General features: G+C 39.8%; 1 protein-coding gene across 1 annotated transcript in view; it reads right to left on the reverse strand.

The window, feature by feature from the left end:
* Positions 1 to 309: 309 nt before the first annotated feature.
* NBEA (neurobeachin) overlaps positions 310 to 18,223 on the reverse strand; it is a 4,581,458-nt gene continuing 4,563,544 nt past the window's right edge. The window contains exon 64 of the mRNA XM_044072852.1: positions 310 to 2,183. Coding sequence (XP_043928787.1) covers positions 2,093 to 2,183 — 91 coding nt within the window. The 3' untranslated portion in view covers positions 310 to 2,092. The remainder of the gene's footprint in view (positions 2,184 to 18,223) is intronic.

Here is an 18,223-nt window from a genome sequence, read left to right on the forward strand (position 1 = left end):
AATATTATGAAGGCAAATGTAAACTATGTTCAATACAGTATTTAAAAAAGATTCAGATGCTGTCTGCAAGGATGATGCAACGTATTAAACACAGCTATTCAACAAGATTCTGAAACTGTACACAAAGTTCAATATCTAACTAAATGCTGTGTTAAATCCTAACAAAAAAAAAACTTGTACGCCACTGCATGAACAAAAAACACTGCAGTTATAATACTATGACAGTTGTATTCCCACTCAAGTATACAAAAGAACATAGTTAAAGACTATAAGTAAATATTCCATTTTTGAAAGGAAAATGTCATGGAGTTCTTTGCATATTTTATTTTCGTTTTGATTTCCAACTCACACACACATCTGGCATATTTTACATCTTTGCAATAAAACATGGTTACAATAGATTAAGGAATTTATATATCCAAAATATTTCACCATGATATCCAGATGAAACGTACCTTTATTCCAGATGTTCAGAATCCCCCCTCCCCAGTTCTAAGCTACAAACTCAAGAAATCATTTATAGACCTGTGATGAATAAATTAATCAGTACGTCAACTGCCTGTGATTCCATAATTTTTAAATACAAACAATTCAGTGCTAAAACTTACTAATACAAGGTGGAGGACAAAGAAGTAGAATCACGTCAATAAATAATGATATGTTTCTGGTGCAAAGTGCTGATACAAATAATCCATTACGTATTTCTTTTAAATAACTGACTGCAACTGAGTGTAAAATGAGAAAATTACATTCCTGTTACATGCCTCATAGCCCTACTGACACAATATGTACATCTATGACAATACAGTTTCTAAATATACAAAGAAATATGAAGCAAAGTGTTTCTACCTCCGCATGTATATTATAATAAATATACTGTGCAGAAAAATTGTATAAAGCTTGTATACCAGTACTTTAAAAACAAAACAAAAAAAAACTGCTTGTGCCTTAGCCAAACAGGGAATTATGGCTATGGTAAACATATGTTGAAGAGCCACATAGGCTGTTCTACAACCACTTATAAAAAAAAAAGACAGTAACTTAAAACAATAGGCAAAGGAAATCAAGACACTTTTCAGTACTGCAAATTAATTGGGTTACACAATTTAAGAACAGTTGGGTATTCAGAGAAAGGTCAAGAACAGACTAACAGATACATTGGGGAGGTTTCCAACAAACTGATGAAATGTAAATTATGTTCTTGAATGTCGGTCTAACCCAATTCTGTTCTCCCATCCTATCTCGCACACACAAGGCAAAGTTTATAGAACACTAGGGGCACTGCTGAATTGTCTGTTTACAGAATCTAGTCTGACACAGAACAAACCTCTGTAAACATTAATTTACTTAAATGAAAGCACTGATATTTGTAAATCAGAAGGGCTCTGGGCTAAAGAAAAAAAAAAGCAAAAGCTGATATGAATGAAAAATGAGGAAATTACTTAAAAACCTACTTTCAAACCTTCAGACCAAGCTGCAGCCTTCTGACAGATGACTTTTACCTCATATACCTGCTGTATCGTCATTCCAAGTATACATCACATGCGATATGCAATTCCGCAGTGGCTTAAGAAACATTTTGTTCTTTATAGAAGGTTGTACTTTTACAAAAGTATCCCTTTAAAGTTAAGATGTGCATCTGAAGTACAAAGTATCAATTTACTCATTTATTTATTTATTTATTTATTTTGCCACAGCTTGAAAAGTGGCTGGAAATGGGATGCAGTCTAGCTTTGTAGCCTAAAACATCATAACTGGACATAGTTCCTCAGAAATCCGAAAAGTCTTTCATTTGATTTCTTTTACAATTCTGTTTTCAATAAATAGAGATATCTGAAATAATAGTTACCAAAACATCTCAGAATTCTTACAATTTACATGATACAAGCTTAATTTGTAGCAGCTGGTGCTCGGTTGTGAAAAACACACAAGTATAATGGTTGCTGACTACAATGTGCAGCTATTGCTGGGTGTAATGGAATGTACAGCGGAGGCCAATGCAGTCAAGTTGTCTCCTCCGCGACAGATAAAAACGGTCACTGTAGCACTTGTGCTCTCAGCATGAATTCAGCTTTCCACATGTCCATCTGCTTCAGTATCTGTTCTGATGCTCATAGTGCCAACGATTGAAGTCTATGTTGAAAGCTACAATACTACCAGAAGCCATGCCAGTTATCAGAGTCCTGTGGGGGAGAAAAAAAGACATACTAGTTTCTGAGATACTAAGCACTTAACAGTACAACTGCACTTCTGTTATTGACATACAGCCATAGCGATGTGCATACACTGACGTACACCCATCCCTTTCATCAATGCTGTTAACAATTTACGTGGCAGAAAGGAGAAAAATGTCTCCCTATAAAATGTTATTTTTTCCCAAAGAGTAGACAGCTACACCTTCCAGCGATGTTGCAAGCGGTATAAGGGAAAACAGCACAAACGTAGCGTTAATACAAATAATTCTCTACAGAGTAATCATCCTAAGATTATATATACCCTGCAAAACATGTAGTAGGGAGGAGCGACTAACAGCTTCACTGTGATTAAAGTGTGTAAATGGAAAGGAAGCTTTTAAAGTTAACAATGATTACATACTCTTTACACATGACCAGTAAACAACAGATAAAAGTAGAGAGGCGTGTCTTCAATATTAAGGGTAGATTATATATCTAAATATTCTGTTCATTTTACAGTTTTGTATTTCCTCCACACATCTGATAGATATAAAAGTGCACTGCAAAAACTCATTTGCTGTAACCCAAATGATTACTAATTTTCACAATTCTAAATAAGACTGCATGGTTATTGTGACTTTTGATACTGACACAGAGGAACTCGGATGCTGATTCATGCAACATTTAAGATGCAAAGGGTGGGATTCATTACCTTGGTAAAGACAGCATGCTAAACACACTGCAAGTCACAAAGTGTAGTCACATTCATAAGGTTTTGCATACAAGTAAGGTACACAATGAATCAAAACTTATTGTGCAAGTCTGCTACTGGGATGAGATTCAGAAAGTTTGGCATTTGTTATGTCAGCTAAAACATTGTCACACAAGTAAGGTACACAATGAATGAAAACTTATTGTGCAAGTCTGCTACTGGGATGAGATTCAGAAAATTTGGCATTTGTTATGTCAGCTAAAACATTGTCACATTTGCCTCTTTAACAATACAGGTAACAATATATGAGAGTATTTCTGTCTGTTGGCATTTTAAACCTGCTTTCTTCTCTCACACCTCACCCACTCTTTTTTGTCCTTCTATGTAAACAGCATGAACTAGCAGTTAACCCATTTTGAAAGAGGCATACTGACTGAAAGTTTAAAGAATGGCCTCCATATAGCATAGCAGAGTACAGCACAGAGGCCATATCATTTGTATGGCTGACAGTACCTAAATGCATAACACAGTGAATGTCAGAACAGCTCAGGTCAATGTACAATAAAGTGTCCATTAGTGCACTCCAAGACATAGCACAGAGCAGTTTTTAAAGGCATGCATAGCAAGTACTGTAAAGAAGTACAATGTGTAGAGAAAGAGCAGCATGTGATCATACAACAAAAACACTGTACACGCCAACACCACAGTCTGCAGGCATATGTATCAGAGGACAGACATGTGCAATGAATACCACATCTAAGTTGGCTGCATCTATATCCGCATCCACACAGCTCACAGCCACACATTACTGTGTACTACAATGAGATATGGTTACCTCGTGTGCAGATCCAGTGGTAGAAGAGAAACCGACATGACTGCACTGGCCCATGTGGAGACACTGTGATGGTTATATGAAACTTCCTCCTATCCTCATACACAAACAATGACACCAAATGCCAAATACCACCCAAAGCATGATGGTGGACACACAGGGAATTGTGCTATGTTGGTATTTCATAAACAGCCTCACCACTGTCACTGTGTACGTTTTTTGTGCTACATCCACATGACTATCACTGTCACTGTGTACGGTTAGCCTTGTGCTACACCCACATGACTATCACTGTCACTGTGTACTGTTAGCCTTGTGCTACATCCACATGACTATCACTGTCACTGTGTAAGATTAGCCTGGTGCTACATCCACATGACTATCACTATCACTGTGTACGGTTAGCCTGCTGCTACAGCCACATGACTATCACTGTCACTGTGTACGGTTAGCCTTGTGCTACATCCACATGACTACCACTGTCACTGTGTACTGTTAGCCTTGTGCTACATCCACATGACTATCACTGTCACTGTGTACGGTTAGCCTGGTGCTACATCCACATGACTATCACTATCACTGTGTACGGTTAGCCTGGTGCTACATCCACATGACTATCACTGTCACTGTGTACGGTTAGCCTCGTGCTACATCCACATGACTACCACTGTCACTGTGTACGACTAGACTGGTGTTACATCCACAAGACTATCACTGTCACTGTGTATGATTAGCCTGATGCTACATCCATATGACTATCACTGCCACTGTGTACGGTTAGCCTTGTGCTATATACACATGACCATCACCGCCACTGTGTACGATTAGCCTGTTGCTACATCCAATTGACTATCACTGTCACTGTGTACTGTTAGCCTTGTGCTACATCCACATGACTGTCACTGTGTATAGTTAGCCTTGTGCTACATCCACATGACTATCACTGTATACGGTTTGCCTTGTGCTGCATCCACATGACTATCACTGTCACTGTGTACGATTAGCCTGGTGCTACATCCACAAGACTATCACTGTCATTGTGTACGGTTAGCCTGGTGCTACATCCACATAACTATCACTGCCACTGTGTACGGTTAGCCTTGTGCTACAAACACATGACTATCACTGCCACTGTGTACATTTAGCCTGGTGCTACATCCAAATGACTATCACTGTCACTGTGTACGGTTAGCCTTGTGCTACATCCACATGACTATCACTGTCACTGTGTACTGTTAGCCTTGTGCTACATCCACATGACTATCACTGTCATGGTGTAGGGTTAGTCTTGTGCTACATCCACATGACTATCACTGTCACTGTGTATGGTTAGCCTTGTGCTACATCCACATGACTATCACTGTCACTGTGTACGATTAGCCTGGTGCTACATCCACATGACTATCACTGTCACTGTGTACGGTTAGCCTTGTGCTACATCCACGTGACTATCACTGTCAATGTGTACGATTAGCCTAGTGCTACACCCGCATGACTATCACTGCCACTGTGCACGATTAGCCTGGTGCTACATCCACATGACTATCACTGTCACTGTGTACCGTTAACCTTGTGCTACATCCACATGACTATCACTGCCACTGTGTACAATTAGCCTGGTGTTACATCCACATGACTATCACTGTCACTGTGTATGGTTAGCCTTGTGCTACATCCATATGACTATTTGTTTCTCTGCCACACACAGTTAACAGCATCTACTTGGTCATATCTGGTCTTCTGCCTACAGCCCTATGAATGCACATTTCCAACACTCGCAGTGACTATGGTTAGCCTTGTGCTACATTCACAGTGTCACTGTGTATGATTAGCCTTGTGCTACATCCACATGACTATCACTGCCACTGTATACGATTAGCCTTGTTCTACATCCACATGACTATCACTGGCACTGTGTACGATTAGCCTGGTGTTACATCCACATGACTATCACTGTCACTGTGTATGGTTAACCTTGTGCTACATCCACATGACTATTTGTTTCTCTGCCACACACACAGTTAACAGCATCTACTTGGTCATATCTGGTCTTCTGCCTACAGCCCTATGAATGCACGTTTCCAACACTTGCAGTGAGGCTGCATCTCTGTTGGTTACACTTACTTTTGTTTTAATGGATGAGAATAACAAACACATTATACCCTACAGGAACTGTGGGGGAGATCTAGTGCCAACACATATCATGGAAGCACAGCACGTCAATTAGTGGATGAAGAGTATAATGTTTTACCGTGACGACCCCCAACAGCAAGTCAACATTTCTGGCCATGCTTGTCAATCATTTGCATCATCACTTAGCTTCCATAAGTCTGAAATATATATTTCTGAATAATGTGTGCTACGCCTTACTGACTTCTGTTTGAAGGCAGTCTCATACGTCATTCAAGAATGAACTCAGCATTAATATACTAAAAGTACACACACCTTTGAGGCTGTGACTAGAGATGACAGTGTCTGACAGTTCCTGACACATGCTGCCTTTATACAATGCTGTGTGTGTTACACAGTTACAATGTGCTACATTTAGACAAGCACCATGTTTTGTGCCAGTGTACTGGGGGACTGCCAGTAAGTTAGGGACCTTACATAATCCTGGTTTTGTTTTTTAGCAGCAGCCACATATTGCAGTACAATGCCATAGCAGCTTGGGCTACGGTGTATATAGCTATTTGTTACAAGGTTGTGTAAATTATATTTGCACAGTTGGACCATCATTTGCATGTGTAATGTGCACCAATGGCCATCACACTGCATTGTTACATACAAGCTTAAAAAGTAGTTTACCTCAGTGTCTTTACAAAACTTACATATGTCAGTATTTTTTTTTCTCTTGCACTGGTCATACACAGTATGAACTAACTGAATGCATTTTACCCTGTATATCTAGTTTTATATCAGTAAGTAACACATTTTATACTTCATCCTTGTGACCTTAAACAATGTAGGACGCTTAATATGTTCATCACACACACACACATACACACAAACACCCACACACAAACACACATCATTCACAACAATCGGTATACATGATCTGTGAAAGGAGAACCTGCTGTGTAGAACAGAATATCTTCAGTGAGATTCACAGACATGGCCCACACTGTATAGGGCCAGTACACAAAGGAATGCAGAGAAAAGGCTAAATCAAAAACAAGCAGTAGGAATGCACATGTCTTTAGCTATTATGCATCAAGAAGGGTTCCTGTATATAGTATTATAAAAATGACCTGTAATGCAAGAGGAAAAGTGACAGAACAATTCAGAGGCAGCTATACTGCATACCCAGTTTGTCTACAGTAAAGCAGTGCACTGTAGGTGCAGTACAGTAAGGAAGTATGCTGTGTGGGTATGTACGGTCAGCATGTGATCACCCACTCACTCCAACACAGACACAAACAACAAACTCATCTATCATTGTATACAGTTGTTACTGTAGGTTTGGTCCTTTCTGCTTCTAGCAAACTCATCTACATCAACCCAATCATCACCGCCATTTTGACTAGCACAGCGACTGACTGGCAACAACAATAATTAAAATTAAGCATTTCTGAATCCCCTCACATGGGGCAGTGAAACCCCTACAGACCCTGCTATTTGTATATAATAACTCTGTGACTGCACTATCACAGAGAGAGGGGGGGAACAGTCCAATCTCACCATATGGACCTCTCCATCTGCGATAGTTCAGGAGTTGTCTCTCGACATCTTAATCTACCTGAATAAAACAACAATCAGTGGTGAAAAAAATGATTATATGCCTCCTAATGAGTTGTCCTTTGAATAAAATGACTACATCAACTGTTGTTCCTGAAGCACCATAACTGCTTCCTAAGCATTACTATTCCTTATTAACTTACCTGATAGAGCAAGGCACAATGAAATACGTGAGCAGTCTTTCAAGTCAGGTTCCCCAAAACAGAATACTCCTTCCTCAGAGATTATTCTCATGGATACCACTGAGCTGCACTGGCACCGTACTGGCCAATACAAGCCAGTAAGCTGCAGCAGGTTGTACTTTTGTGACATCAGTCACAGAGTAAGAATATCAAAAAGATACAAATGAGCATAAGTGCTCAGAAATGGGTCATAACGATAGGAGGTACTGCCAGCCATACCAGGAGATGTAGAGCAGTAGATGTATAACTTGTGCCACCACAGCTAGCTGGAATTTTGTAAATAATTATATGTCATTTGTATATAAAACTGATCTGTACAGATGTTTGTGCTGAAAATATATTTGTGAGGTTTGCTTCTGTTAAAATGTATCAACAGTGCATGCCTCTATGCAAAATTCCTATGTCAGGTTCAAAGGGGGTTACTGTGAGAACCTAGGGTCAGGTGACCAGATGAGGTCATTCTGGAAGCCATCTTTAATATTATATTTTTACAGGAAGGGAGTATTCTGTTTTGGGGAACCTGACTAGAAAGTCCACTCACGTATTTCATTGTGCCTTCCTCTATCAAGTAAGTTATTACAGAATAGTAATTCTCCTAGATTCAGTCAGGAATTTAGTGAAGCTTAGTTTAGATATTGTTTTTTTTTTTTTTTTTATTTGTTTGAGTCTGTCCAACAATGGCTCTTTTCAATATTTCATAGGTTGGTACAAGGCTATCGGCCCTAGGGCCTATACAAGCCTAGCCATAACAATTCCCTGGCTATTTCTTCCCACACTATTTACTTCCCTGGACTCCTGTCTAGCAGGGTGACTAACGTGATCCCCGGGGTGATCCCCGGGGTGAATTTCCTATCTCCCATCCAATCATCAAGGTTCCTTTTGAAGAGGGCCAAAGAGGCGCTCTGCTTGACATGTATGGCAGTCTATTCCAGAGTCTGGGGAGTCTCTGGGTCAGGAACCTATCCCTCTCCAGCATGTTTTGTTCATTGTGATGTGGAGCATGTCTCTGAGGGAAAATAAACAGCTTCTGCAAGGCTCGAACCCAGGACTTTGCACACCATAGCCAAAGTGATTTACCACTAAGCCATGTCAGGTATTTCCTGTGATTTGAACTCTGTAGTTTACTGTGAATATATATTCTGTAATTTCATGCTCTTTTATTATTTATTATTAAATATATTTAAAACTTTTATTGTGGCTGGTCCTTGTAGAAAGTATTTAACCTTTGAGAGTGCCTATATTTATTTGGTGACACTGTGTGGGCCACTCCAGAAGGTCTAGCCATCTTGGGCAACTACTATCATTTGTATTAGTATTAATATTACACAGTGTAATTGGACACCCCTTGTTAAGACCCATTGAGTAGCTGATTGAGGACTGTCTGGTGGCAGTGATAACTAATTTATACTCTAGGCAGAAGGGGACACAGCTGGTAAACCTGTGCCAGCCTTTCCCAGGTAGGTGTGTGTGTGTGAAAAATCAAATCTCACAGTCTGTGTGTCTGTGTCAGCTACTTGGAGCAGGGACACCAAACACTGGGCTTAGAGACACAGGGTGCTGGAGGTTTTGGCTTGAACACCTGGCTGACCCTACAGGTGTACCAGTGGGAGTCTTATTGGGGACCTGGAGGGAGACAGATAGTGAGATCCAGACCCCGGACTGAGTGTGTCCCCTGTGTGCTCTTAAGGGAAACTGTGCTTGATGCAGAAAGGTTTGCATCTGGAAATACTGAGTGTATCCATTTGTATTCCAAGTGCATGTCCCTCTCCAGTGTAATTGGTAAGGATTCAGCCTCCTTGATTACTGGCCCTGGGAGGGGCCATCATAGTGATCATAATGAAGACAAGGCAGTTTGGTAACTTTCTGAAATACAGTGCTTATTCCTGTGTACAGAAACTAGCATCAATGTACCACAGTGCATACAAGCATACTCTGCATAGAATATCGGGCAGTGTGCTCCCAAATGATTATACACCATTGTGGACAATGCATCACTGCCTTCCTGTCCATGCTCGATATTTCTGTAAGTCATCCCAGCATCTAACATATCCATACAGTGCAGCCCTGTCTCAGCACCAGTATGGTTCACAGCAGCAAGGCTACACGCTGCAATACACCATCATCCCACAGTTGTGAGATACTTGTGTGTGTGTACAGCTGTGTTTAGTGTGATTCTGATGAAGTAATTTCCAGACAGTGCTTGCACATTACTCCTGCCAACATTTGTATGTCTCATTGCTCAACCATTTTAAATACTGCAGATGGTATTTATAACATCAGTATACAGCCTGGGATGCTATGTTCCCTTCAAATAAAGTAACTCCTCCTCTGAATGTATCTTGGGCAATGTATGGGTACCTGCCCCTGAAACAAGATAAACCCCCTCCCTGAGTACCTCCTGGGCAAGAGTGCTGCTATGTTTACCTAGTGCTGCTCAACAAGTCTTAAGTGTGAAGTGTGCAATCAGCTGCTGTTCATTCAAATATTCATTTCACAACATGACACACGAAGTGCATGCTGAGAGATGTGATTATGTTTGTAAATAATACCTCTATCAGTATAGTAGATGAAATGCGATTATGTTTGTGAACTGCACCTCTGTCAGTACGGTACATGACATGCCCTTCAAGCTGTACTTAAGTCCACAATATGGAAGGCATCTCAGAATCTTGTCTTATGACTATCCTGTTTCCAAATCACTCTTACACTGCAGAAATGTACTAACGTGCCAAATTTACACTCTGTGCAAACTATATGCACCATGCAGCAGACGTATGCAGTACCTACCAAACTTACACTGTGAGTACCATTGTTGCACAGTATGCAACAAACCAGTCATGATGATACCAACATTCACGAATCCCAGTCCAAATACCACCAGACTTGCACCACATGTATAAAGATTTATGAATTAAACCCAGAGAAAACTAAATACATAAAAACATTTGTTTGAAAACTTGAATGAATGATGTTATCAACAAATAGCTGCAAATTAATTCAGCCTGCATATATGAAAATGAACAATTAAATAAATGTCATGCCATCAGATACATCTCTTTTATTCAAGGAAACCAAAAATTCTCTATATCACAGTGGCCAACTGATCGTATAACTTCATGCACTCAGTTAACCAAGCTAAAATGCATATTTTCATCTCATGGTGGTGTTCTGCATTTAACAACTATAAATGATGTCTTGAAACCGAAAAGGATTCACCATTATTCTATACAACATTACATATAAATACTGCATTCTGTATACAGATTGTTTCTAAGAGAAGTTTAATACATATATCCTAATTAGGATCATTGTTTTTACGTGGCAGTATGCATTCCAATATAACAGAAAATCTGGAAGGAAAGCACCTACTCTATTCAATGCATGCTTCTGTTGTTGCCACCGTATCTACACACATCAAATACGACCAGTTTCCCATACACCCATCAGGGGGCATACTAACACTGCTCTTCCATAGTTAGGTACATGGGCAGGATGCTTGTTCAGGGTCTGGGATGCACTCCTGACCTCTCTTCACCCTGTGTGCACTCTAAATCATTTTTCTCTGAATAATATAATTTCCTCCAATCTCTCAGAAGCACACTGGTTGACTACCCACACTGCACTTTAAATATACATTACACTTATGTTTGGCTTTGTGGCACAGTTCATGGCTAAAAGTGTTTGGGAAGGTCCAGTTCACTTACCCAGTTAGCAAATAAAGTATATGAAAAAAAAGTTATACAACTGAAACCAAACAAAATAAAATTTGAAATACTCCTAAAGGATAAGAAAGCAAACAGCTTCATGATTCCATTATCTGTTAACATGTTATGCAAGTCAACTTTCCTGAAAACGCTGCTTATCTAGAAATTCAATCTAACAACCGAATATACGGTTTTCAGTTTATTAAACAATAGAAACCTGATGGGTACGAATAACTAAACATAAAATGCAGTGTAGAGTTCTAATGCCAAACTACAGGTCAGCATTGTCATTTACTCAGACTTGGATTCCTTCCTGGTGGTTTTCTTTACCACTAAACAACAAATGGCTTTTGTTATGACTACAGAATGCATGACCAAGCTGCTATACACACAAGAAATCAATGTAAGGACTTATCTGTATTTGCTCTTAGATACATTCACACACTGCCCTGATTTACCTCAGCTGTCATACACTCTAACTGATGTTGCATAAAACATGGGCATATTATATCACTGTACCAGCTAATGTTAATCAGGAACACCAGATTGTACAAAGAAAAAAAAATCTGCAAGACAGGTTCAGTGAATCGAATTCCTTATATAGACTAGGATAACTGATTTTAGCTGAGAACAAAAGGATTGTGAATGAGGTGGCTTCATGCAAACAAATTCTGAATATGTTTGCGGACTCGCTCAGTTGCATTTAGGACATCCATTTTCGACCTGAACCAAGCTCTCTTTGCTGTTGCTGGCTCTCGCAGTGGATGACTATGTTCACAGTTAGCATGCCCAGGGTTACTCTACTGAAACAAAAAAGTATGACAATGTTAGGAATAGGCTGCTATAGCTACACAGGAAGCCAATGCTGAAATACAAAAGATGTTTGCCAGTAACATCAAACAGGAGAAAATACAGCTTTTTACAGATGGCTGATAAGGAAGGTAAAGAAAAAACGAGCCAAAGCTCTGATGGAACGTAGAAGAGGGAGCATGTGAATGCCAAGACAAAAGTACTGTCAACACAAGCCAAGGATCAGATACATACCAGAAAAAAAACAGAACTGGCAGTGGGAATCAATAAATGGTACCTGTGAAAAGCTGTAGGGTTCAGGGGACGGGAGAAGGTTCAGACTGCACCAGGAGTCTCAAACAAGTTTTCAAAGAGGTCCAGCAGGCCACCTTTACAGCAATGAAAGCCTTGGTCAACATGATAGAAGTAATGAGGAAGATGAAAGAAAAATGGAAAATGGCTGCTTGAGTGGCCAGCACAAAGGCGACAAGGATGAGGAAAGTGAAATGCAGGTCAATGAATTTCACTTTGTTCCCTGGAAAACGTAAGCAAACACATCCTACGGTGTTAATAAGCAGGGTTTCTAAAGTCAACACAGGAGTCAGTGGTCTGGTTTAATCCTGCTACATGTAGAGACCCGGTATTCTGTCAGTCCCAAGCCATCTCAAGGATTCAAGGAAAAGAAGGGCACATCAGTCTAACTTCAACCATGAGTATGACTAGATCAACACATGGGATGGTGGTGTAAATATTGGTACATGTCACCTAGTAACAATTGAGAGAGGCTTCTGAATGTGTCCCACACAGAATGTTTGACATCAAGGTGTTGAGATAGTTTTAAGGGCAAAACTGCCACTCATTAGTGGTACGATGCCAATGTCATTGTCATCTGCAAGGAAAACCACAAGAGCAGTGTCTCAGAGATCAGTACCAGGCCCATCTCTACCTGAGATGCTCATATCTTGTGAGATTAGTAATTCAAGTAGCTGAGCGATCCTCTAGGGAAACGGTATGAATGTAGAGGCAGTAATGAAAGAATAATGATTTGGTGCAGGAAGATGTGAAAGAGGCATGTTATGGGGAATACCCAGATATACAAGATCATATATTCTGCAAAGAAGAATCCATGCTAGGGTTACTGTTTTGGTAGGAATAAACAATGTGAAAAGCAAAGGAAAAATCTTGGAGTGTTGCACATACCAAGAACAAACATCACTGATCAATGCAGGATGGAACTGACTTTAAAAAATGAGATGTGAAGTACAAGGCACTGACTACAGGCCACTAAGGGTCGCTCTTTCCTATGTGGGATAATGATGAGGCATACCTCAGAGTATTTCATGTAGTCCTGGAGGTTATAGCTAAGCAAGGAAATTAGGACAAAGGAGTTCAAAAACAACTGAGATGATCAGGGAGTTAATGGGCATAGACTATGGGGCAGACTGATGGCCCAAGTATGGTCTAAAGACAAACAGAAAGGCTAGCCTTCATCTTAGTGTAAGCCATACCTTAGTCTATGGTGGGACAAGGATACAAATTAACAAAAGGGCAGCCATGCTCTCCCTTTAATATATATTTACATTCCCACTCTTCTGAATGCTGCACTGACAAGGACAGATGCACATCTCTCAACTCTACAGATTTTGGACCCATATTGTTGGTTCGTTTTTTCATAAAATTGTGATTTTCTGGCAAATTAGTAGTAAATCATTACAGAATCAAGTTAGGAAATAATGACAGACATTTGAGTTTCAGACTTCATATCCTTCAGAAACATCATGCTAATGCAAAACATGTTATTCTATCAACTTTCTAAGTTTATAAGAGCAAGATTTAAAAACTGTCCCTATTTTTGGGCCTTTGTCCCACTTTTATTTATGGCTTTGTTCAGATTTCTTACTCTAGGACGTTGAGAGCTATGGACGGATGTCTCCGATACTGTAACTCCTGCGGCCCAGGAATGGTTAAAAGCAAAGGCCCAGCTAGTCTAGGAATTAACAAGAATGACTGCAATATTGGAGTGCAACTGTCACCATTAGGTGAGCAAGTACATTTGATAATATGAGATGAACAGCAAAAGCTACTGAGATGAGGACAACTTTGCCCTAACAGCATTGGAGACTGTATGAGGCAGAAATACAATTTTTTTGGAGGGGGGGGGCACAACTACAGACTCAAATGCCATGTGTGTGCACAAAGAAGTGGAATAGTTCAGTGATAAGATGTCTGCCTCACAACTCCGGGGTCCATAGTTCAGTTCTGATCTCTGGTCACTGTCTATTTTGACTTTGCATGCTTTTGGCATATCTGTGTGGATATTCTCTGGGTACTCAATTCTTCCCACATATGTGCTGCTCAAGTAGGTAAAATGACTAGGATCCATGTCATCTTGCTGAAGATCAGGGAGTTAATGGGCATAGACTTCCCCACGGAAGGCTGCAGGGAGGGGCCTGCACTCTACAGAAGATGATATTTTTCAGTTTTGTATTTGTGAGGTGCTGTATGTACTTACATAAGGTTAAGGTAATTTCAGATAATGAAAACAGATTGAAAACCGTTAACAGAAACTACCTTAGACAAACATTAGAAACAATTCACCCCCACATCCATAGACATGTATACCAAGTTTGAGGTCGCACAACAGTGGAGAAAAGGCAAACTACACTGTTGGCGAAAGTAGTATTGGTGAACACTATTTATTATTTTTGCATTTGCCAAAACTACAACTGACCTGACACATTCCCACTACACACAGACGTATGAGAGTACATACAACACTTCACAAATACAAAACTGAAAAACATTATCTTCTGTAGAGTGCAGGCCTCTCCCTGCAACCTCCCATGGGGTAGTTTACCCCCAAACCTAGTGCTACCTGTATACTAACATAGGGCAGGGTTTCACACAGTACATCTAGTTAGCAGCAGTGTAAGGGCACAGCCTTCTTACAAAAACAATACAACTAAGCATTCGTTACGGCTGAAACTTGCACTCTTATGCTAAATTTTAAGTCATTTTCTGATGATGCTACAATGAGGTTAAGGTTACATTTCACATAAGGAGATAGGTGAATTTACAGCTCTGTTTCTTTTATGAAGACACACTTTGTATGGAAGTCAGAATTCTTATATATATAAGTGAATCATGCTATCAGAATAATACTGCATGAAACACACATCAATTCTGTCTGAAAACTAAGTGTTGACTTACCAGCTATAGAAATGACAGGGATTTCAGTGTTGCAGCTGGAAGTGTTCTAGTATTCATCTGATAAATAATAAATGCTATGATGCTGCGGATACACTTTTTCATACCTACTTTGAAAGAAGTGTGCGTTTCTGAACAACAGCACAACACAGAGGATTATGATTGCATTTGTGATCATAGCATATATATTATGTGTTCGAGACACTGATGTCAAGAATTCGCTTTTGAGGTGAATTGTCCATGTCGAGATGCCAAGTACATAATTCTCTGTAGTACACGGAGATTTATTTGCTCCAAGTAATAACAGTGAAAAGTAAGATTAAAAACACAATGTACTGTGATGGCTTTGATAGCCAGTAAATCAGTGGGGGGAGTGTTTGATGTCCTTATGTATTCCTAGTCTAAGGGGCGCAGTTTAATTCAAAATGCTGTGTGTACTTTGGCAGGCAGAAACAGGAGTTGAAATGAAGCTGTTTCACATCCTGTTGCTGTTTACAGGTCAGCAGCATGTGCATTAGTGCAGACTAATTGTTAATAGTGTTAACCTCTAAGCGTTGTTAAGCTTACTCTTGCTCTGGAGTAGCATGGAACCAGGATGTAATTAGAGGGTTCTTTGAGTGTAATCACAGAGCTCCATGCACTGCATTAATGTTAAAAACATTAGTCTTATTCTGATATGTGAAGTAATGCATGTTTAATGACATATTAGAAGATATGTCCCAGTGTGATACATTACTATGTGTTGTGATACCGTTTACTATAAGTTCTGAAGAATTCAACTTACAGTTACTAATTTAAATGGTGTCTCATAGTGCAGTCAACATTTTAAAACAAATATGAACAGTAGTTGAATATATATCAAAACAAAGGGGAGAAACAAGTACTTTAGCTCCAGAAAAACCTAGGTCTTCTAGTATGTTGTTCCTATAATCTGACTAGTGTGCTTTATGTCCACAATCACATCACTCATACTCACCGTTCAACCTACTAACCATATTTATCCTAACAGTACACCCTAGATAAAGGATGAGATGATAAACATACACCTGGCGAGATTTTACTCCACTTTTGGTATACCATCAAAATTGCAACTCTCAAAGCATTATTAAAAGTTTTCCTATACCCCATATATCCTCATCATCAATGACTCTAATAATTCCACTAAATGTATGCTACTCACTAATAACTAAAGTAAAGGTTTACACACTGTGCTTGCAAAACACAGAGACAGACACCCCCAAAACATGCAACCTAGAACAACTCCCTAAACTCAAACCTAGTAAGTTTAGCAAAATAGTAAACGCATGAACTTCAACCTAAAAACAACAGTCTACCTAAATCAGCCTTATATAACAAAATTTATTCTTATTAGAAAAAAAAGCAGTTATAATAAATAAATTAATTAAATAAATATATAAGATAAAATAAAACAATGACCACATTTCCCATTCACTCCAGCAAGAGGGGGAAAAAACGTCAGACACTACATAATCCATATAACACAAAACCATCCAAAAACAACAATGCTCACTTGCATCAAAGCCAAAGAAATGACTCATTATATCAGAATTAGAAAAAAGAAATAACTTAAAAACACTGCAAATACTCATCAGAAAAGAGCATCATCAGCAAAACAGACCCAATTCTACCTAAAATGAACTCATTAAAAGACACCTCATTGCAATGTCAGCAGCTAGTATGGAAAAGAAGAGTAAAGCATGCAGAATATGGATCAGAGTCATGTGGTTGGATCTATCCAGTCATGTTCATGAGGTATACAGGTCTAGACACCGTAAGCTGTCACATCGCTGTACAAGCATGTCAGTTCTGAGAACATCTCTCCTGACTGCATACATGATGATCACATCATGACTGGCTTTCACATAAGTGATGGAGAATAAACAGAAATGACTGCAGCAGTGAGGCCTGGTATGCAGCCACGTGAGTGATGGAGAATGAACAGAAATGACTGCAGCAGTGAGGCCTGGTGTGCAGCCACGTGAGTGATGGAGAATGAACAGAAATGATTGCAGCAGTGAGGCCTGGTGTGCAGCCACGTGAGTGGAGAATGAACAGAAATGACTGCAGCAGTGAGGCCTGGTGTGCAGCCACGTGAGTGATGGAGAATGAACAAAAATTTTCTGCTTTAAACAGTTGACCTCTGCATTTCAATATTCATCCAAACGTGCCAAGTTTTGTGTTGCCTGTTTTTTTTTTTTTTTTTTTCTCATTAAGCTTTTTAAGTATTTCATTATGAGCTGAAATATCCCCCTCCTTTCATTATGTTTCCTTCTCTCGTCTATTTATTTATTAAGTGGGTAAGTAAAATGTTGCTTGCAGACTTCTTTCATTCATGACACAGACCCCAAAAAGGAAAGGCTAACACAATACATATGGACAACTCAAACAGCCAGCATGTCACTGACAGATAGGAGACTTGAAAAAAAACTGAGCAGGCCTATGCAGGATATGCAAAGTCCCCCAAGACAGCGGCCAGGTGTAGTGAGTGAGCCCAGGTGCTGTGACACAGTGATAGTATCTAGTAAAAAAGACTTTTGGCTTTTCCCGGTTAGGAGTCGTCACAGCAGAACTCCGGTCCGCTCATGATTGGCAGTGGCTTTTTACAGTGTCCAGTTGCCAGCCCGGCACCCAGCTTTCAACGAAGGCACGCCCATTCATGCTCGCACCTACCTGCATGTCTTTAACGTCACTCGACAGAGGGGAGATCCGAGAATCGAACGGGAGAACCTCTTGCTGTGAGGCAACAACACTAACCGCTGCATTACCGTGACTTCTAGTGACAGTGATAGTATCTAGTGCATCACCATAACTCTCTTTCTTCCATTTTCTGTAACACTTGTTACTGCTTAAGGATTAACAGGTATCAT

This window comes from Protopterus annectens, chromosome 5.part1, assembly GCF_019279795.1.
Source record: "Protopterus annectens isolate FY-2018-M chromosome 5.part1, PAN1.0, whole genome shotgun sequence".
NCBI lineage: Eukaryota > Metazoa > Chordata > Ceratodontiformes > Protopteridae > Protopterus > Protopterus annectens.